The sequence below is a fragment of the Neolamprologus multifasciatus genome, chromosome 15 (assembly GCF_963576455.1).
Source record: "Neolamprologus multifasciatus chromosome 15, fNeoMul1.2, whole genome shotgun sequence".
NCBI classification, from domain to species: domain Eukaryota; kingdom Metazoa; phylum Chordata; class Actinopteri; order Cichliformes; family Cichlidae; genus Neolamprologus; species Neolamprologus multifasciatus.
Genome location: NC_140453.1, coordinates 12,952,891 through 12,976,898, shown reverse-complemented (window position 1 = coordinate 12,976,898; position 24,008 = coordinate 12,952,891). Strand labels below are relative to the sequence as shown.

General features: G+C 38.0%; 1 protein-coding gene across 12 annotated transcripts in view; it reads left to right on the top strand.

The window, feature by feature from the left end:
- otofa (otoferlin a) overlaps positions 1-24,008 on the top strand; it is an 83,894-nt gene that overhangs the window by 21,065 nt on the left and 38,821 nt on the right. For all 12 annotated transcript variants that reach the window (XM_085132653.1, XM_085132654.1, XM_085132652.1 and 9 more), the window contains exons 3-5: positions 311-399; positions 10,083-10,182; positions 13,401-13,600. In XM_085132653.1, the coding sequence (XP_084988779.1) occupies positions 311-399; positions 10,083-10,182; positions 13,401-13,600 (389 nt within the window). The remainder of the gene's footprint in view (positions 1-310; positions 400-10,082; positions 10,183-13,400; positions 13,601-24,008) is intronic.

Here is a 24,008-nt window from a genome sequence, read left to right as displayed (position 1 = left end):
CATACATTTATCTTTAATGCTGTCCAGTTTTAAAATCTGAGTCTGCAGGAACTTTTTTGCAACCTCAAGTGGCAATTAGATTAACTGTTTTTGCCATTTATGCAACGGCTTACTGCTTGGAGAAAACAAGCAATTTAATGGTGTCACTCTGAACATAACAGAACTTGTCACTTTTTTCGTGCATTTAATTGATTGCATTTGCATATAATCCGAATAATCATAATCATCATAATCATAATCATAATCAATGCTGCATGCTTTGCATGTAAACATTAGCTGCAACCTGACCATGTTTTTTTCTCTTTTTCAGACATTTCGATGGCCCATTGCCAGCAAGCTGGATGGAAACGAAATGCTAGAGATCCAAGTGTACAATTACAGCAAGGTCTTCTCCAACAGGTATGGTGCTGTATAATAATTCAAGCCCCCCAGACAGCGCTTCAGAGTAAATTGTCTATCTTTGCCTTCCTGCCTTTCTGTTGCAACCTGTGACCACCTCAGACTGACACATGATGCATGTAGCTAACCTAATGAAGGAAACGCTTAAATTCCCCTTGGGGTTTGCTCTAAATTGACTCACCTGTATGCAACAGACTGCAAACAGCAACCAGAGCTGAGTAAGCATCACGCCACAAAGTGGGAGACGTAATGAAACAGTATTAAAGTCTTGGTAACAGGCATATTTATCATTTCACATACTCCAAACAGTCACATCATTAAAAAAAAAAACCCATCCGGTCCTCTAGCTGATGATACAACTGAAACTTGAGTATCATTGTTTTTAATCCTTACAATATCTGTAGGTTTAAAGACAAGTCAGACAAATGTTTCTTTTTTTTTTTTTAAATTGTGTCATAGCTAATATGTTTTTACTGACACATCCCAACCTCACGAGGTGTAATCATGTGAGAACCAACTAAAAATATTACTGTGAGGTTCATCTGACCTGAATCATGGGTGCAGCATGACACTAATAACTTATAATGCTTTGTCTACAAAGAAGAGCCTTATTTTTCTGTCACCATTTCTCGCATGTCCGAAAGAACACATTCCTATTTCATCAATCCAGCCGTCCAACTAGGCCATGTAACTGCTCTTGTACTCCTTGCACATTAGTATTTCTTACATTTCAGATATGTATTTGACCTCTTGATGCTCATACCTGTGTGATGCCTTTTGAGAGCTGCCAAAATGCATGTCACCCAAATACACCCTGTATGAACAGAAATGGAGCAGAATGTACTACTGCTCTCCTAATGTGTTGTTTCTATTACGCTTCCCGCATAGACAAGGTGTAGAAATCATTTGTGCAAGGCTGTTTGCGTAAATTGGCTAGTTAAGGAATTTCCCTCTTCTCCTCACTTCTTCAATTTCTTGTTAATTTTTCCTTTATTTTGGTTCATTTGGATGCCGCTGTGCACTTTTTGTGTCCTACTTGAAAAAGCGATGGACTGGTTGTACCAGGAAGGCAGTCCACCTACTGTGTCCATAACAAATCCAGTCAAATTAAACCAGCTGCCCAACTTCTCAGAATGGACTGATTGATGTGTCTAATATGGTTCAGACTAGAAGAAACATTGCACCACCCACCCAGTTAATAAAGCACAGTAATGTTAACTTCCTTCTGTGTGTGCCCATAAGCATCAATACATGTGTGTAGCACCAGCTCAATAGTTAGTCTATGTAACCTAATCATGTCTGCAGTGTGCAAATTTAGCTGCATGTAAATGTGTGTAATAAAGAGCTAAATGCTGGTGACAGGTGTGCAGACACGTGCTAGATCAAGTCTACATCAAGGCAGATTTGAACTGTCAGCAAGATTTCTTTATGCCATTGTGTGGAAGACTGAAGTTGAAACAAAGACAAACACATTTTTACAGGCATGCATGACAATTAGGGGTCAGTGAGTTTAGGAGGGTTTGGGCAGGGGTGGACGGTTAATTTTCCCACATGGCAACATGAGAATCTGAGACTTTTGTGGAGGGCCGCACCAAAAAGCTGATATCAGTTCACCTCAGTATTAATTTTATCTCCTTATAGGCTTATTGTTGGGGCCCTCCACAACAGTCCCAGTTTGTTTCTGTATGCAGCCCCTTGGGAACTTTATTTGCCTAATCCTGCTTTAGTGTGGCTGTCCTACAATTAGCAAGTCACTACAGCTTAAGAATGCAGTCCCCTTGGCTTCTCAGTCACATTTAACACTAGTTGTACGAAAATACACCATAGGGAAGCAGCTGATATTTTTTAATCTTTCTGGTCATTTTTCTGTCAAAAATTAGCCTTACCAATTCAGAGTGAAAAACTGTTATACATAACGTGCTAATCAAGCTAGCTACTTACGCAAAGCCACCTATTCAAAATGGTCTGTAGTTATATGCTCCCTAGCAAAGATGTAAAATCTAACATATTAAAAATTTACAGGAAAAACAGTATTAGGCTGGGCAGTAACACCAGTGTGAGTAGAACAATGTCTACATTAGCATTTTGCTAAAAGCAACACTGCACCAAAGTAGCAAAGTTTTGCAGACACATGACTGCTGACCATGTGACATAACTTCTCCACCATTTTGGATGTGTGACAATCACTATTGTGAATGTGGAGTCAAGTGAATAAGGCCCTAGTCAGTAGGATTAAAGTATGATTTATTGGGTTGGGGAGCGTGGCAGTGCAGTGTGGGGAAAAATTACTTAGAAATAAGTTTGATGATAATTTGTTTGTGTAGATTTTCTCTCTTTAGAGATTAGCTGACCTGTGATGCTACTTTTGCTACTTTTTGATTTAGCCAACTAAGTTAAACACTGCAAAGCTATCAGTGTAGCCTATACTAAACTGATATTTTCATGCAACCTTTGAAAAACACAAAATAAGCATACTTTAATTTGATTGCAAAATGCTTCATAAAAAATATAATTTAGCAACACGTTATTTAAAGGTCTAATAACTTATTCAAAATTGACAATGTTGTGGACAACTTTAAATGTAAGATTTAAACTTCCAGTTTATAAAATGTCACTTGCTGAGAAATTCTTAGCTTTGAAAAAAAAAAAAAAACACATACTGCTTCATCTATCAGTATCACACATTAACATTTTTTCCCTCTCCTAAGGAAATTCAGCAACTGTACATTTAGTTCATGGATACATTTTGTAATAAACTACACAGAAACATTTTGTGTGTTTCCGGATACTTGTTGATGTCATGTATCGCTGTGCGGCAGGCAGGAGTTGGACCCAAAATGCAGACACTCAGGCACGAGGTTTAAACACAAAGAACTCAGCTTTATTTGCTGGTGGGAGAAAGGCGTACAAAGTAAACTAAACTGGAAACTCAAACTAAACTCACAAACCAAACTCACAAGGGAGACACAGGGCGATCCACACAGCAAGAGGGACGACGCAACACTGACTCAGAGAAACACGGGGTTTAAATACACTGGGAAGTAACGAGGGGAATGAGACACAGAAGGAGAGCACAGCTGGGGGAAATCAGAACTGACGAGACAGGGAGCAAAGTAGGATACACTCACATGAGACACAGACCTTCAAAGTAAAACAGGAAGACGCAAACTAGACTAGGGGAGACAGAGCAACTAAGAAACACAGACAATACCAACAACAAAGAGACACAGAGGGGAGCTACTAAATACTCAGAGAACTAAACAGAAAACAAGAAAACCAAACAAAGACACTACACTAAAGAATAAGCTGGGACAACAAAGTGAACTAAGAACATAATACAAAAAACTCAGAGGCACAAGAAACTCAACACACTGGGTCACTGACCCAGAACCATGACAGTTGAACTGTTTAAAATGTTTCATTTAAAATTATCTTGCAATTAAAAAAACACACTACTCAATTTATGCTTACTCCTCATAGCTAAATGCGGAAGTATAGCATACATAACTTTAGGTCTGCACCATAAATGCATCACAGTGAAGAAAGGGATGCGTTGAAGCTGTAAGGAGGCTGTGGGATGCCATTATGTTTGTATTAATGAGCAACTATCTCCATGTCATCACTGGAAGAATGCCAGGTTGCAGTACATGAAAAATTCACGCATTCAGCAACATTATGCAATAACCTGCCTATCCGATGTAATTACTCATTAACTAAAGGTGCCGGAATGCAATTCCAATTGTTGCTATCTAACTTTAACCTTTGTTAGTCATACAGGCCTAGATACTGGTTCTCAACCAGCTAGCAATCACCCGTCATAGTGTGCACTCCTCAACCAGCTGGCAGAAACCACATGATTGCTTTGGTTGCTAGCAGATTGTTGTGGTTGCCCATTGTTGGTGGGCAACAGTTCGGCTTGTCTACGAATACTCCCCAGCTACTCATCAAGCCACAGTGAAAAAAGAAAAGTGTGCTAAAAAAACAGAAACTGTGACAGTTTGCCTTCAAAGTAAAGGAAATCTCTCAATTGCAGTGGTAAGGTATGGCTTTTTACACTGAAAGTGAACATTGCCTGGTTCTGGTTTGCATTGCAATTTTTCAGTTTTACTACCACCTGGCAAGTAGTTAGCAAATGTTTGCAAACTACAGGCAACCTGTTAGGAATCTAAGCAATTAACAGGGCACGACTGTATATTGAATTGACTGTATATTGACTACAGATTATATATTGAATCTATAATGTATTGGCTGTGTATATAGAGGGTCTTGTTTACAAAAAAGAAATATAACAAATTCATATAGGTGCAAGCATGCCATTGCTCTGACACAGCAAGATTCTCATTCTTAACACTGTATATAGAGTTATAATTTTTTCAGATGTTTTTTCCAACTATGGAAAGTTTTTTCATAACTTCAGATGGATATTAATTCTGCATCATTGATCCTTAAGCAATGATGGCAATTTTTACAGTTGTACACTGTCAAAACAACTGCTAGATCCATTTTAAAAAACATACATTAAATTCCATTTAAAAGCAGAATTGATGCGAGCCAGAGTTTCTCTTGGGTGGGAAAAAAAACGCTGTTCTATTTTAATGAAACTTTTTCATCGACTTACTTTTTCATAGCAGCTCAAGCACATTTGGAGATGGTTGAGTGCAAGCAAAATGTATACTTTGCCATAAGTAGGCAGTTCTTAAATGTAAAAACTGAGTACATAAGCATAACCTGACACACATTTAAACAGGTAAATAATTCAGTGTGAGTCACAGCTTTTGTGGTTCTTGCACCTGTTCCACATGTCCACAGGCTACTTAATTACCAGGGTATTTGATCTACTTCATCACTGTTTGTACCAACACACTTTAGGGCCAGTGTGATACACCCTGCCACCACAAATGTGATCACATTACAGAAACATAAAGAAAGGGCAGTGATGTGTAATGACCTCTTTGCTGTAGTGACATATAGACCGTGTTTTATTTGTTTTCTCATGTGGCTGAGAGATTTGCTTTCATATTCGGCCCATCATGAGGTACACTGTGTGGGAGTTATTGAGCACTGAACAGTGACAGGTTATATGATAGCATATTCAGTGTTCTAAACCTGAGGTCGTTGGTTTCTCAGTGCGTTGATTGTAAGACTGAGATAGAAGCCACAGGCAGAATGCCTGAGGCAGACTTAACAGTAAGCAAGCGAGAACTCAATATCAGCAATAAACACAATTCTAAAAGGTGCAGATGCACGAGGAATAACCTAAGCGACCACGCTCAGGAACATAACAGACACCTAAACAAAGGAAAGGGGACTATGTATACGGATAGGGCTACCTGGAATTAGACACAGGTGAGGAACAAGACATAGGGGAGGACAAACAAGGAGGAAACAAAGCCAAAAGCAAGAAAAAAAAGTAATTTTTAGGTGCTTTCAATTGATCCTTCCTGTCCAGCAACATATTTAATAATGTGTATGTGTTAGTCCCCGTAGGGAAATTACTCCTCTGCATTTAACTCATTCACCCAGTGAAGCAGTGGGCAGCCACCAGTGCTACAATTCAGTACTTTTATTTTGAAGACAAACATTCTCCATTTGCAGTTTGCATCACACATTGTTGAGTTTGCTCCTTGGTAGTTAGCTAGCAATTAAATGTAGACTAGCTGCTGTTTTTCACACAATTGTAGCAATCTGCTAGCTACCAAAAAAATCATATGGAGGAATTTTGTGCAACACTTTCCTTGTGACCAGTTTCACTCAGCGATAGCCAGTTATCTCCAGCAACCAGTCTTAAACCAGTTGGCTAATATACAATTTCCCTAGTGGCCAACTGTACTGAGGGGTCGCTGATCAGCCCGTGTGATTGAGGAGTCTTCAGCTAAACAGATAAACCTGGTTTAATTTTTGCTTTTGTTTCAGTGCAAAATGAAAATTGTGTCAATAATAGGCAGATTTTGTCTATGCTCCCCACCCCCACACGCATCTTTACAAACCTTATGTTCTCTCTTTCTTCCACTTTGCCTCTCTATCCTTTGGCATAGTTTGAAATAAAACAATCAGTCAAAACAAACACATTTACATATAATTCTTTGTTTTGTCCTGCAATGGAATGTGTCTGTTACAAAGCTGTAAGAGTGCTTTATGTATATGCATCACAGCAGTAAAAGGAGCTAAACCGCAGGACCACACTCAGATTGCCATGGCATGCTGATGGGCAATAAAGCAAGACATAATAGCTTTTTCTATCATTTGCGGTTAAAAATTCTATTAAGCTCATCTGCGTGTGTGAAAAGGAGACAGGGTGTATTGATTGCATCCCCATGAATCAATAGATCATCTTTGAACAATTCGGTGATGCGTTCAGTGAATCTGCTCATATTTGTATTAGTGGCAGCAGAGTGCTTGGCAGAGACTTTCTGGCGGATCACGGGGGCCAAATCATACACTCCTGTCAGCTGTAACATTTCCATTTCACACTATCCTCCAGCTGCACTACCTGCCGCTGCAGTGGATTAGAGCATCTTTGCGAACCCTCTGTCTGCCTTGGAAAAAATATTTTACATTTCAAAGCTGAGCTCACCTCTTCTCAAATACACCTGAGCCAGACATTTTGCCATAGTCACACCTTAAACTGAGAAAGAGAAGAAAAATTAATGCAAATTGAAAGGGAAGGGAGCTGAATCATGAAGCAGATGAAAGTAAATTGTTTGCAGGGCTTCAATCAATAATGAATGCCACCTTTGAAGTGCTAAAAAAAAAGCGAGCCAGAACATGATAGGCCTTGCTCAGTTCAATTATTCAGCACTTGCAACACGTGCTACAAGGGTTGAAAGGAAATGACAAACCATTTAAGTAGCACTGGATATATTGATCACCCCTGTCTGGTAAAGGAAACAGTGCAGTGGGTTATTAGTAATATTGCTCAGTCACAGAAGTTTCTATTCATCTTCAAAAGAAAAAAAGTTTTCTGCACAATGCCATCTATATCCACGCAGATGTTTTTCTTTAGTCATGTCAGGCCTGTAGAGCTGTGCATGGAGTTATGCATTGGGGAGCCTGGCAGATACTCACTTTCACAAAGGCAGAACCTGCCAGCGCCTGAGGGGAAGCACATACTGTTTTTGGTTTTTTTAAACCTGCAATTCAAAGAGAAGTCAAGTTCTGGAAGTCTAAATTTACCTCATTATTAAGTTTCGAAGCTCTGCTGACAAATGTAGCTTCACTTTCTACTGTAGTTTGAATTCATCACCACTGACTGTAAGTGAAAACAGAAGGTATAGAAAGAACGAGAGATTAATCTAAGGAAAGGGGAAAAAAATAATAGCAGACTTGATTGCAGCTTTTGTTGCAGCTCATTCATTTAATGAGATAGTATTCGGGGTGGGTGGGTGGGGGGGGGGGGGGGTATGTTGAATTGGAGGTGTCCTTGTGTACATGTGTGTGTTTGTGCGTACTGCAGTCCTTCACTCTATTCTGACTTGTCAGGTTCAGTCCTGTTGGTTAGATCACATTGTTGGCTGCGATCCCTGCAGATTTCCTCTGTGTGTGCATGTGTATTTGCAAGCGCGTGCATGGCAGCTGGTTAACTATTGTTTCCACGCTTTCGTTTTATGATATTGTATCTCCCTACAGGCTCATATCCAGGCTGCTGTTTGTGTGTATGCCTTTCCTTCCTTTTGATGCTCTCTTTGAATATTTATCACCCTGTATGTCACATATGCAGTAGAAATATAAGATGCAGCTTTATTTTCGGTCCGTGAGTTATCCGAGGTACGTGTTTGTGTAGCTGTAAACATTGTTTGTCACCACTGTATATGGCAGAAATGCCATATGGTTGGGCTCAATGTGGACTTCAGCACACGGTCTTCATGTGTGGCTGACTGCTCTGCAAACAACACACTTTTATGAGGGAAACTTTTTAAATTATTCAGCAGCTCTAATTGACCACCTGAATGGGGACTGTACTGAGTTTCTACCCACTGTAACATTTTATGTGGTGTCATTGGGCAGTGAAGAAATCCATCTTATGATCTAAAGTTTGCAATAGGGAGGTACCCTTATATTGGTAATTCTTCAGGGGGTTCTGGATGGAGGCAACGCATTATATCAAAAAATGTTTTGTGTATGTTTCCTAAACGTTCCATAACATAAAATGAAATTCTCTCCTGAAAGCATTATGTTGATTGATCATCAGTCTGTCTGTCTGTCAATCCCATCTTTATGAACACAGTATCTCAGGAAAGCCTCGAGATAGTTTCTCCACAGTTTGCACAAATATGAATATTTAAGCTTCAAACCACAAGTTACTACACCAATGTCTGACATGATAGAATATAAAATGACATTTTAAGCCCAAAATACCAACGGTAGACTTCACCGTGATGTCACACTTTCATGGACATTATTAAATGCCATAACTTAGGAACAGAAGAGAAAATGTGACCATATTTCACATTTCGTCAGATACTGAATTGGTGCCGTCAATTTTTGTTGCCTATTCTGAAAATGTGCTGACTGTAAATCTGATTTGTGGCTAGGTTGAAGATGCATGTTCAGCCTCCACTTTTTTTTTGTAGTGCCTTTATAGTAAAAATCCACATTTAATGCAATCGTGGCTACAGCAATATCTTTTAAAAGAATTAGCTGTACCTCATTTGGACATAATTTATAGGTAGAATAAATAGTAGATGGATAGATGTTTAATTTACAGAGTAGTTTTGACCAGTGTGGAACATTTTTGTGTTAACTGTTTGATATTAAGCATGAAAAATGTATGTAAGTATTTTAAAATAGGCAGTAAAACTTAATTCCTATTTCTTATCTGCTAGGAAAATTAGTTATCACAGCAGAAGCAAAAATCATTTCACAGATGCACTTCCAAACTAACCGGGGGGTTGGGGCACTAATTACTTCGTTTGAGATGCACCATATGGCAGAGTGAGCTGGTGACAAAGATAGTGAAGTACTTTCTCACTGTCTGTCACCGCAAAGGTCCAACAGAAGTAGAAAGAGTGCCAAAGTGATATAGATCAAGTTAGAGACCTGCAGTTGCCAAAACAGCTCAGTTCACTGCTGCTTACATCCAAAAAAAGATGAGATGTTGTGTAAAATTAAATGAAACCGCTACAGGATTTGTTAATTATTAAAATCCCATGTATTTAATGAAATATGGAACAAGATGACAAATCAAATTTTAAACTGCGAAATGTTTTTTTAATAACAAAGACAGAGACATGTTAACATATCATAAATATATATGTAGGGTTGTTTTTTTTCATTCAGCAATTCACAGCTTCTTTTGTCATATTTTTGTTTTCATAATGTGGAAAAAGCAATCATAAGTTCACAGCTCGACACTCCTGGTGAGCCAGTTTAGCACACTTTTATAATAAAGAAATTATGTTGTTACACACAAGAAAATTTGGCTTGGTCATTGTATTGCTTAAACAAGCAAAGCCTTAAAAGGGGGTGGGGGGTGCAAACTTTAAAGGTTTAAACTAGGACATGTATGTTTGCATGTGTTTTTTTTTTTTCAAATACAGTGATGCGTGCGCTCTATTGCAGCATGTAAAACAAAGATAAACAGATGGGCAGCAGAGGAGGAACAAAAGACAAGTGACACAATGCCATTATTGATTCTATTGATTTCTGTTTACAATGCATGTCTCTTTGTTGCTCTTTTCCTACAGACTCATTGGGACTTTCTGTATGGTGCTTCAGAAAGTGGCTGAAGAGGGACATCTAGAGCTGACTGACACACTCATTGATGATAACAACACGTCAATAAAGGTAACTCTCACATTAGAACAATCTACAGACACAAATCAATGTGAGCCAGTCCAAATATTCAGACAGCATTTTCATGTGACTGCACCATATAATTTGAAACCTTTAATGTTGGGCCTTCAATGGCTTTATTTCAGTTTATGTTGGGATTCATTCATAAACCCATATTTTATCGGCAAGACAACACAGATAACATATCAAATGTTTAAACTGACAAAATAACAGAAAAAATCAAAGCCGTTTTGAAGTGATTGGCAGCAAAACATTGAGTAACAGGGCAACAAAAGGAAAAGTAAGTTCAGCTTGAGGAACATTTTGCAGCTAATTAGACAACAGGTCAGTGGCATGTTTAAGTATAAGAAAAGCATCTTGGAGAGTATCTCAGAAGTAAAGATGGACAGAGGTCAATCAATCACCAGTAAACATTAAAATCTGGTTATTTTTTCTTAATTTGGATTGAAAAAAATTGTGGATAGAAGTCGGCTTGTTTTCTAATGATCCTACTAAACCAGTGACATCTTTTTCAGTGGTAACAAGGAACAGTTTTGAGAAAATAAAAAAAAGCTCGGATAAACGTACAACATGTTACCCAACAAGCAACAAACCGCAAAATTAGCAATTTGTTGCTGAAAGTATAGCATTTTGCCGTAAAATAGGTAAATATTATTCCCACAAAGATGTTATAGATGTCTTTGCTTTATGAACTGATCACATGTCACTGTTGAGTTTACATATTGTTTTTCCTAGTCACTAGAAAGTAACACACGCAGTAACTAACTAGGATAGGCTCCATGTTTAGCCTCACTGAAAAGATCAGCAACATTTGCAAATATCTTTATTTTAAATTCAAGCAGAGACTCCAAAGTGCCCAAATGTGTCAAAATGAGTCTAATCTAAAATAGATTTTATTGAATATCACAGTCATGAAAACATGCCTTTACTCCATGGTTACAATACCTTTAGTTAGGTAGCTGAAAGAACCTGATGAACACAGCAGAGGTTAAAACTGAGCCTAAATCGAACATCCAGTTTTGTAAATTATACAACTTACCATACAGCATTAGAATTGAAAGGGACTGTATTAGCTTCCAAAATGCATTCACAAGCAAATAGGGGACCATTAAATGGAGAAATCACTCTTAAATTCCACCTGCACTGCTGACAATAAGCAATGTAACAGTCATCACTTGGCCTATAAAGGCACAAGCATTAAGGACCCTCACATCAACAAGGATCTGATGGAAATACAAGTGTGTCGTAGCAACATCAGCACATTTGCATTTAACATGAATCCAGATATTTACTATTGATTGGAAATTTTATTTAAAACCGCTCAACCGAGAGCAGTACAGTGGTGAGGTTGAGAGTGAGGCTGACTTAGCAGCGAATGCATAATGTAAGAGTGAATATGTATATGGAAATGAGGGCAGCACAATTGAGTGTGTGTGAGAGAGGCCAACCATATGAGCTTTCAAACCACCCCAGTGTGCAGAATGGTGTTCCTGGAACCGGGAGCACTGATGTGATGCTTCTGAGATGATGACACGCAGCATGGGAGAGCTTCAGGGTTTACACACATTGCACACATTGACGCACATATCCACAGACATATGTGCAAGTCGCTTCTCATGAAAACAGGAGAATTGTATCACTGTGCGTCCCTGTAGCAAAAAAATGGTAAAACTCAGCCAGACATAACCTGAGAGCAACACTTTTACTTACAACCCTGCACTGGTGTGGTTGCCATAGAAACAAATCGAACTCCTCGTGGACCACAGCTTTCGCCTTGTGAGGATATAAGGAAGAGCTGGCGACACGGAGAGAAATGGAGGAGAAAGGAGCCGAGAGCCCCATGTACATTTTTTTCCTCATCCATCTTTGTCAGTGGAATAAATTGGCTGCTCTGTAAAAAAGATCAGGTCTTTGTCAGGAGGCTAAAACTTGTCCAAATAAGACTCCCAAGAAGGCACTAAAGACACACTAAAGTGTCACCCATGTTTCTGACCTGGATTAAACAAGCAGTTAGTGTCAGTCTGAATTCCCCCAACAAATACCAAACAGAAGACATCATTTATTGTCCTGTCAAGTTTGTTTCTACCATCAAGAGCTTTTTCTACACAATTAAACTGATATAGACATGCCAAGACTATGTATTACTGTGTTCTCTATTGTTTTGTTATTGTTTATTTCAGTGAACTACAAGCTCAGTTTGACTTGTGTGTTGGTTGTAGCATATAAAGACTCACTCATGGCTCAGTGGTTGGTGCACCCTGTCAGTCAAAGCTGCCTCTCAACTAATAATGATATAAATCAGTGTGTTAAATTTGCTAACGGGTCCCAAATCTGTTTGTTTTTTTGTTTTTTTTAAAGACAGTTTCTGCTTCAGAGTTGTGGATTTAAATACAGGAGTTGAAAGGGATTCACTCAGTTTATTGACATTCTCAAATTGGCATAAATGCAGTCTTCTGACACTTTAGCACACATCTTCAGCTAACATGTTGGTCTTGGAAAACTGTACAATCCCAGCTTAAGTTTTTTTAATTCAAGTAGTAGTTGACGCTGTAGGCATTCTTCCTGTGCCGAAGAATATGTTAGATTAAAATAACTTTACAGCATCTGCAGGTAACTTGCTGTTTCTCAAGCTTTAACAGCATACAGCGACATGATATTGATGGCTGTGTGAGTATGTTCTAATGTCTGGATACACTGTCATTCTAGCAAATGAAAATTATATATGTAGCAAGGGCAGAATGTCTTTTGAATGTGATTATATCTGATTTTGACAAAGGGATAATTAAGTCCCTACAACAGCTGAGAGAAGACTGAGATTTCCTTAGCAAATGAAGTCTCATATCAGAGGAAGCAAAGACGCATTTAAAAGATACTATAAAAATGTCAATCTGTGGAGAACAGTAGAGTTTATAGTAGAAGTATACGTTTCTGGAGAGGACACTGTTAAAAGATGTTTTAAACTTTATTTTGGGGAAAAGTTAAAAAAGTGTTTTTCAGACCTAATTTCTAACCGTTAAAACTGAAGAGAGATTTTAAATATTAGATAATGCTTCAAATTAAATGACCAGTTAAGTACTTGAAGTCATTTAAAGATAAGCTGTACGTCTTTGCCTTTGAAAGATTTACTATGATTTTATCCAAATACTTTGAAGCTTCGTAACACCGTTTCAAGTAAGCTCATTTTCATTCATTCACTATTTCATTTCCAGACCAATGTTACCATAGAGATCAGGTACCAGCCGATGGATGGCATGGTCGGAGTGTGGAGTGACGGGGACTTCTTGGATGTTCCTGACGACCGTGATGGGACGTTTTCCTTTGAAACAGATAGCTTGCTGTCAGGACAAAGCCACGTGTCAGGGACGTCCCCTGGACGATCTTTACATGGATCCATACCAACCTTCAGAAAGTAAGTCAAACATAAAACCATCTCTACATTAGAACTAGAGGTGGGAATCACCATACAACTCACGATACGATATTATCACAATACTTAACGCACGATACGATATCATTGCAATTTTTTAAAATATTTTGCGATATTCAAATTCTGTATATAAAGGTAAACTTTATCAATATTCATTTTATCTAATATCAAAGTCTCACACTCAGTCTTTCTCTCATTTCAGTCAGTTTTATAAACTGAACGGTTTGTTTTACAGTCTAGTCCAACTTAACTGAATGCAACCATCTGGTACAATTATAGCTATTCTGAACTATGCAATTTATGAAAACTATGCAGCCCGTTCAGCAACTGAAGAATTTGAAAGTAAATTAAAACAAAATATAATTTTACATTAAATAAAAAAGTTTTAAACTTAATTAAAATAAAACATGTCTTAAATTAAAATAAGTAAACTGTCATGTTTATTGCTGCCATAAAAAAAGTTAAACACATTTGGACAGTGAAGGAATGTTTCTGAAGGATTCTTGCTCAGAAAAAGGAGCTGATCAACATGCTCTGAAGTCAGAGCTCTGAAGTTCCAGTCCACGAAAAAAATTGTTTGTAACAAAATATCGATTTCTGCTGTCCCTGTATCAATACATTATTAGCAAACAAAACATCACGATACTACATAGTATCGATTTTTTCCCCCACCCCTAATTAGAACATAGCACATTACAAATCAACTACTCTTAATTTGCCTTTTAAGATTAATGTGTTGGCTTCCCAAACAAGAAATATTGTTTTAATTACACGATTCACTTTTTAAGAAGTCAGTTCCAGTAACAGTACTACTGGCTCACACGTGGGTGAGAATTACTGACTAGTTCATGCAACATCTGTTATGATTACAGAGAGAAATAAACAGGGAGTCTGTTTTTAATGAAGACTTTATTGTTCCACAAACAAGCTGTTATAAGTGATCAGCTGATCATCAGTCTATGGTGTAGACTTGACTATTGTTATTGTTTTTGCAAAGTTTCAATAAAATAAGCATAAGTATTCAAGGCAGAACTAGCAGCTTAACCCCTCCGGACAGTTACATAACTGTAAAGCCAAAAGGAACAACCTTTGGCCTTATGTAGAAAATACATAAATTTACTCAATTTAATACCAGAGCAGTGAAGAACAACAGTTGCTGGATTCTTTAGTCTCAGTAGTACTAGGCAGCTCTTTTTAACATAAATGACCTAATTGCTGTCCAGAGACTCCAGACTGAAAGACGTTAGAAGTTGTTTTGCATATTTGGCACAGAGTAAAGCTTTGTAGCTCTATAAGAAGTTTGCAGTGTCTGATAAACGGTAATGCGGTAAAAATGCAGTAGGTTATGAACGAGAAGCCAACATGGAAGCTAGAAGTATCTTTCATTGAGTGTTTTAGTTGAATTGTTATAGTTCCTCCTACATAACTGCAATATCTCTTGTTAAATTACCATCTTCTACTGGTGTTATATGTCATGCCCCATTTCCTGTCTGCCTCTTCACTGTCTGATAACAGACAAAAGTAATCTTAAAACACCAAACAAGAAGTGTTTAATTTCATTGATTACACATGAGTAGAGTGCAGCGTCCACTATACGGGAAAATGTATGAGCATCATGAAGTTGAATCTCCACATATTGCTGTTGTATAATAGTAATAGTTATGTTGGGTCACAGGATCCATGTGTATACAAACTTTTCCATTTCTTTAATCCATGCTGGCATTTTTTTCCTGAAAATCTTTTGCACACCTGACACACACACACACACTGAAAATGTATGTATGCCTGTTTTAAGAAAAAATATAAAGATCCTCATCTACTGTATAAGCAGAATCAATAATGTCATTCCTAACAATAAAATCGATTCCTATAGACAAGTAAACGCAGGCCATACAACATCAGATATATTTAGTATAGAAAGCTCTAAGAGCATGTTCTGCCAAGGCTTTTTCTCTTTTGTCATCCTCTTCCTCTGCAGTTCTACTGTTGCGTTTTCGCTGAATAGCATGTGAAATAATCTGTGGGTTGTATTGATTTCCGCTGAACACAGCCAAACCCAGCTTTGTGCTGTGTATTGAATGGGCGTGTATAAAAAGTTTGTGTGTAGCTTGCTGTTGTGCTCAAGTATTTGTCTGTTAATACTGAACTCCTACGTTTACATCGTCTTACAGTATCAAATTCCTTGGAAACAGGGTTTCCAGCGTGAGGACAATGAGAAGAGTTGGATAGAAGTTATAGAGCATCCCATGAGTGTTATATAAGAAAGGAAGACTTTGGATATTGCTCAGAAAACAGAAATGAAAATACTGCTGTAGAAAAATAGTGTAAAAGAATTTAGTAGAAGCGGGAAGAAAATTGTGATCAAATTTTTAACCTATAAACTGTGTGAATTTTTGCTACACATGCTTCAGGTGAACCGGCCTTCTTGTTTCGTTGCTGAGGTTGCTACAAGCTGTCAGTCAGACCTTGTAACGAGGTGTCGAAAGGGGAGAAAAGGTGAATGAGTTCCTGAGAAAGCCCAGACAAAAAGTTCAGCTCTAAACTGCTGCGAAATAGTGTGGCAGGATTGTAGGAGGATTTTTAATAGCCTTGCCACTTCTCATCCAATCCTATTAGTTCCTGAGTTACCGGCTGCTAAGTTTCTCTATGGTTGAGATGTTTTCAGAATTAAAATTCCCAAAGATATTTCACTGTGTCTTGAATTCTGATGCTCCAAAGCTGCTGTTAATTGTCCTCACTGTGGTAATGAAGTGTGGATGTGCAGGAGATGATAACCTGGAATGAGCCTCTCATTCCTGGAGAGTGGAGGGAGATTAGGAGGAGGAGATGGAGAATGTCATTTGCAGTTTTAGCAGCAGCTTTAACAATGATCCTCGATTTTTATTTTTAAGTTTAAGTTTACAGCTCTATGTTTGTCATTTTTAATCAGGGGTTGCAACTCCTGTTGAGGACTAGTGTGTACCAGGTCATGGTGGAGAGTGGACCATAGTGACTTTAACCCATTTTAGGGCAAATATTTCACATCTCACACCTCAGTAATTGTTAGTTGTCCTTCCCAGGTATTAATTATTAGCATTTCAGAACTTAAAATGATTCTTATTTGCTGCTGCTAGATTGAGACTTTAAATGCAGCACATTCTAATGTGAGTTACATTTAAAAAGCAGGAATTCAGTTTCCTGTTCTGAGCTTAATTGTGGAAGAACAAACATGATCCTGCACAGCGCTCAACCCACTGGTGCCTATTTCTGTTATGTCAGCTGTAGCCTAAAGGTCATGTGTGCCTCGTACACAGGGGTTGGTGTTCAGTGGGGATGGAATTTCATCTTTACATCTTTCCAGCACTTCTGTAAATGACAAATTGGTTAGTGAAGGTATATGACTTCCTCTTCATCCCCTTAAGTTGGTACAGTACTGCTGCCACCTCTTCCTATCTCTCTGCAAAGTCTCTGGGCCTGCAGGGTGATTTATGGCAGCACCCATAAAGCACTGCATGCTATCTGCAACACAACAATAAGCCAGCTTTTTAGGGGTTTTGTTATTTCTAAAAGTAAATCAAGTTCTCTGAGTTTCATTTAAGCAAATGTGTTGTTTAGAGCACGAGTAAGGAGCAGAGCAGATTTTAGGATAGATTTGATTCTCCAGCTGTCTCCACAATACACATGAGGTTTACTTTGTTATCTGTAACTTGACCAAACACCTTGTGATTAGTAAAAGAACTACAAATTGCATGCTGGTTGGCTTGATCAGTGGAGTAAGTTTATTAAGAGACTGTGAATAACTTTTTTTCCTCTGCTTTGTTTTGACTTGTTTTATACTTTTTCTTCAGGCAGCAGAAACTACGTTGTGGTATTTAGATAAATTTATGTACTGCATGCTGTTTAGTTAAGGTAAGGAAAAGATTGCGATTTTGGTTAAAATGTGCCTTATAAGTCTGAATATGAACCCTTGAAATGCATCCATATGTGAAAGTTATGGAATAAGTGACCAGTGTCACTGCTGCCTAAACGCAGTGCGTGAGGCACAGATCACAAAAAATACCATGAGAAAATAAACTAAAATAAAATGAGATCTACAGACATCAAGACCTGGAAATAAAAGACCAGAACCCTAGTGCATAGGGCTAACAGAGCGTATTCTTCCTGTTGAAATAATGTTGAAATTCATAGATTTATTGGTATTGCCCCACAGAAGCAAATAGCTGTAAATTTTCATTGTGTTTATCCAGGTAGTTTGAATATGCATGCACCATTTGCACAACATCACCCTCCTGTCTTCGTTCCCACTGCAGCAAAAGGTAATTTGTTCAAGCAAGCGTTAATCTACTTGTGTTTTATTATTATTATCTGGTCTACTTGATTTATTTTCACCAGTGTAAATTGCAGCATCCTTAAAGACAGCCGTGTTGTCACACAGCTGTGATCTATCCTCATACTGTGTGCCAGTGTTGTGTGATCTCCTATCTCACTGGTCGCTGTGTCTTTAGGTCTGATCACAACATCCCTGACTCCCTGAGGAAACATTCATTAGAGCAGACATGTCTGCTAATACAAAAATCTGGTCTTCAGTATGCATATAATCATCGTATTCTGCCTTCTTTATTTGTGTAGGAACCTAAAAGGAGTGCTTGCATTGGTCCTGTTGATTGATCAGGCTTTTTCTAAGTCGTGATTAGATGTATAACTACCTGCCATCCCCCTAATTCTCACCTGATTGTAGTTACACTAGTACAGCTTACCCACTGCACTTTCTGCTCTCGTGTTGCACAATAATCAATGAATGCTCTATTAATAACAAGGTGAATTATTAAGTCTACTTATAGGTCTTAGTCTTTATCAATTCCATTAGTTATTCAGGATCAATTTTACTTACATAACCTAATAAAAACTATGAAAAGCTATGAAACAAAGAGCATCATTTAATAAGAGCACAAAATAAATTTAGACAACACCTACAAATAGATGAAGTTATTTTCTCTGTGGCTGTGCTCCATCACAACACAAATGGCTGGCATCAGTCAGGACATCCCTGGAGAACTGAGGCACTTAGCTAATCTAACTGCATGCAACACTGTCAGGGCTATTTACTTCTTTTATTGTTTCAATTAGGCACACACGGACACAGAGAGTACCCCTTTTGTTTTCAGTCATTTGAAGCGACTACCTCTATTAATGAAATGTAAATGGGAAAGTGAATGAACAAGGGAATTATTACAAGGGGAAAAACGACGCTTGATGATTTAGCACTTTTTTTTAAGTACATTTACAATATCAGTCTTTGACCAAGTAACAAGGCAGACAGAGTGAAATCCCTGTGGTTGTTTTTGTAAAAACATTTCCCCAACAAGTGCAATTTCACAATTTTGCTTTAAACACAATGTTTCATACAGCACTAAATAAGATTTGAGTTCCAAGAGAATTTCAAATGATGACAGCATAAAAGGAATAAAAATACTATTGATATATTGTCGCCCGCGGCCTCTAAGCATGCTGCAGTGTCTTTAATCTTAGTGTTATTGATACCAGATTGTTTTTAAAACTGCCAAACTAGTTTGGGTCTTTTTGGCCTCCTTCTTTAAAGTCCCTGGGAGGGAATTTGCAAAGTGTACCATGAGGGGGTGGGGGGGTTAAAGAATCTGTTGATTTTAAACAGTTAGAGGTGTTATTTTTCCTTTGTTTATTTATAAAGTCTTTCTAGTTTGACTTTAGTTGGCTGCACTCTATATATGACACATTAGATCACAGATGTGAAGGAAGGACCGGACTGTCAGCCTCCTGAACAATTTATTCTGCCTCTACCTCACAGTCAGCCCTCACACATAGAGTTCAAACAACCCTTTATTCTGACAATGTATTTCAAAATGAGCGATAGCAGAAAAGTGTATATTTAGAGATTTATGTTCTAGACTCACAGTCATTTCTGTTAATGATTATGTGGTCTGTGCTGCTAAAAAAAAAAGTGTAAAACATTTTTCTTGTAATCCCAGCCATTTAAAACACACGTGTTGGTGAACAGCAACTTTTCTGTATTTTCACCTCAAACTAACATGGCATTTCTGACTTATTTTAGGTGTTAGATACTGCCAGATGCACTGTTCTGGCACACACACACTGTAAACTTGCGATTGTACACTGTTGTCAGCAAAAACCTTCAGATCAATGAATGAGAACACTGCCGCCACACTGCAATCACAGATAAAGTTTCCAAAGTCCCATTTTGTTAAAAGATTAGTGACGAGCGATGTAAAAATCCAGAGGCTGGTTTGTCTTATCTATCCAATTAAATGTAAACTGTAACTTATCAGTTGAGGAACCTTGCAAAGAAAGTTACCACATAAAAAATGAGAAATATTAAGGAAAAAACATCTTGTAATATTCTCCTGTGTCAGTCTGGGGTTCAAATGTTGCATTTTAAAGTCAAAGAGTAACTTTAATGCAATGTTTTAACTGAATGATATTTTTTTTCTCTTCACCCTTTCGCTTGTGTGTCGCTAAATTGCAGCCGTTGTAATTTAAATCTTTTGCATTACTTGTTTCTTTTCATGCACTGATATCCTCTTGAGGGATTGCAGCTCTCATCTCTGCTGTTTTGTTTTGCTGTGCTTTGCACTGGCTCTTATCTTCAGCCTCTTTGATAGCGCTAGTGTGTAAATTTGAACTTTTTTTGTCTCCCGATGCTGTGTCTTTTTGTTTTCTTTTTTTGTTCAAAGCCCTGATGAAGGAGCAGATTACAATGATGACATAAAGACATCCCAGTTTTTTGTTGTTTTTTTTATTGCATGTGTTTAATCCAGACAGGAGTTGTAAAGTTGTACGCCATAAAGAAGCTAAGGTTGCCATTATTATTTTTTAAATTACTTTAGACATAAAAAGAACCAAAATCCACTCTAGAATCAGCAGGTAAGGCAGACAAAAGTCAAACTCAAGTAAAACTGAAAGATGGCGCAAAGTGTATTCAGTGTTATGGGAGGTTGTCCAGCAGTGGTCCAGCAAAACTCACATAATGACAAAGAGATAAAGGGACAATTCTCCTCATTCAGCTAGCCGATACAGGAAGTGACCAGGAAAATTAAACTAAGAAACACAAGAAGAGAACTAAGGAACAATGTGGCAGACCACCACAATTGCATAAAACAAAATGTTTTCCTTTAAACATCAGCGGGAACATCCAAAACTCCTCAGCACAGCCTGAATTAAACTTTACTATCCAGAGATTTTCTTTTCCAGTCCAGTTGGTGCAATAAAAAATATGAAGAAATAATTAAATAAAAATGCTATTTTTGGAGTGGATATTAAAATTTTAAATGTGATGAATGTTCCTACAAAAAATGCTGTTGTGTACTATACATTCTAATACCCCTGCCCTTAATTTCAGTTTCCTCAGCACTTTTTATTTTCTTCTTTTTGTTTGAGTTTTCAGTTTGTGTTATGGGTAACATCTTCCTTCCTGATGCAGACACAGTGTTAAATAATAGACCTGTGATATATTTTTTTAAGTTTTGTTTGCTATAAATAGGCCACCAAGACTCAGAGGACTTTGTTGTGTAGGCAGGCTTTAAACTTGCACGAGAATTTAACTATGTGACTCTAATGGGGATGAAGTTATAAGCAAACATTTACTAGATCATGCATGCAAAGGATATCAATTAAGCAAATGAAGTGAGAACACAATGCACTTCATAAGATCTGTCTAAATCATGGGGATGATAGGAACACAAACGTTATCAATTAGAAAGCTAAAAAACAAAACAGGGCTTAATAGCCAAGGAAAGAAATCAAGTGTAGAGAACTAGAGAGTGAAAGCGAAAAGGGAGCGCTGTTCAATAAGGTTTCAGGATAGAGTTCTTATTATCTCAGCTTCATTCCCTCGCAGTGTTATCAGGTAGTGCTGATCTTTGTCTGGCTCAATGTGCATCCAATCCAATTCATGTGAGAAAGAAAGAAGAGATATATATGGAGGGAATCTTTGTGAGCCCCTTTCAGCAGAACCCCCAGAGCAGAACTGACAGTATATGTTAGTTAAATATTAATCGCTCCCGGGATATTTTCAGTCTTCACTTTATTTATTTGTTTTCATCTGAACTGAAATTAAAACACATGAGAAAACATACAGATGGATAGATGCTAACTAACTGTTCAGCTATTACTGTCTGGAGGAAACTGTGAGAGAATATTGGATTAACCTCAGCAAACTCAGAAATCTAACAAATGTTATACTCGTGATTTAACTGAATGGTATTAAATGATTCATGAATACACACTCACAGAGCTATGTTGTTATATACACTATGCTTCCATGTTGTTTACAACAAATTTTCACCCTAATATCCTGAACGTGACACCAGAAGATTAGACTCATCAGATCAAGCAATACTTTTCCAATCTTCTGTTGTCCAGTTTTGGTGAGCCTGTGTGAAGTCTAGTCTCAGTTTCCTGTTTCAAGCTGACAGAAATGGCATTCGCTGTGGTTTTGCCCAGAGAACCACCGTGCACTGGCTATTTTGTCTTTTTTTCTCTTCTCTGCAAACGCCTAACCACCTGTACTTTTCCACCAGCTAACATTACAGGAGTGGTACCAACTCATAACATACAATTTTCTGGCTTGTAATATTAGAAGCACTTAGTAGAAATACTATTTAAAGAAAGTGGAAATAGCCACCTTGGTGTCACCTGTCTTGAGCTTCAGGTTTGGCATTTTACCGTAACAAACTTGTTTTTAATTTTTTTTTACATAGAAAATACTATACTTGGATAAGATGCTAGAGAGGAACAAGAAGTGGATCTGACAGAGAATGTAAGAACTCTAATCATGCCTACGTTACCAATCCTGCTCTAGTGAATGTTTTACTTTGTGATTATCCATCCAACCATTTATTTTCTTCCACTTATCCAGTTGTGGGTCACAGGGGACACTTGAGCCTGTCGCAGCTGTCATAGACGTGGATGCGCTACACCCTGGACAGATCACCAGACTAACAACAGGGCTAACACATAGTGACAGATTGCCACTCGTGCTACTTTTATGCCTAGTAAAAATTTAGATCACCAATTAACCTAACAACATGCATGTCTTTGAAATATGAAGCTGGATTACCTCGAGGGTAAGCCTGAGGAGAACATGCAAACTCCACACAGAAAGGCTCCATGCCAGAGGCCCATAGCAAGAAACAAGTCCATTTTATACAGTCTATCTTTCGGGAGCACTCTGAAGTTGCAGTTCTGAAAAACAAACGCAGACAGAAAGTTGACTATAATCAAAGTCAGTATATTATTCTTGTGTTTTAGAGCAAGAACAAGAACCCAACCCCCGGGCCTCGGACCGGTACCGGTCCGTCAGTCGTTTGGTACCGGGCCGCGAGAGTTGAGGCTCAGGTGTGAAATGTATGGTTTTCAGGGTTTTTATCGGTTTTCAGCGTTATTTTGTTATTGTTTTTATCATTAACTCGGTTTTACTGGGTCTTTTCACGTGTGTTATGAATAAATCTTCTTTTTTTCGGTACCGGTACTAGTTTTATTTTGTTGTATTTATCCGCAACACCTTAAAGGTCCGTGAAAATATTGTCGGGCATAAACTGGTCCGTGGCGCAAAAAAGGTTGGGGACCGCTGTTTTAGAGTAATACCATAGTTTGTCACTTATGAATACCAAGCAGGGGACACTGATGTGAGAGCAGATTAGTTCAGTGAGAAAAATACGCACAAGCCCAGAGCATAATCATCCAAACCAAGCCAGTGTAATTTGTTCACTAATGGCTGAGGGTATACTATTCAGTGACCTAAATCCTGACTGACAAATAGTTTATATAACCATATAACTGTTATTCATTTTATCAGAACAAACATTGTATAAGTTAGATAGCTTGAAATGCTTTGCTTACAGATAATGTTTAAATCAAGCTGTTAGTGAATAACTTCAGTTTGTTCATTGACCTTTACTGCAAATTAAATGTGTAAGTAGAGGGTTTATGGTTGTGTATGCATCAACGAGTTCTACTCACTCTCCTGAGATATACAGCACAGTTTAAGCGTGCATGTACACATGTCTTTATGCTCCTTTGCCTTTAAAGTATGCAAAAGCTGTGCTCTTCATGCATTAGTGGGCTTGTTCTCGTTATATCTACTAATCTTGAATACACATCGCTCCGCATTCTGGGTGTTTACTTGTGTGTTGGGTTTAACTGCAGTGTAACTAGAGCAATAGGTTTTTTGCAGATCAAAGGAAACAAGGAGAGACGTGCAACATGATCTTCAGCTTCTCGACAAGTCGCCCCTTCTCTCTGTTTTCTTTTCAAGTTTGATGTGTTGTGACTTTTTACTTGCTTACTTTCAAAGCTACGAGTGAATTTGCATATTTTTATTTCTGTAATTGGAAACACTTGGTTGTAAAGTTTCCCT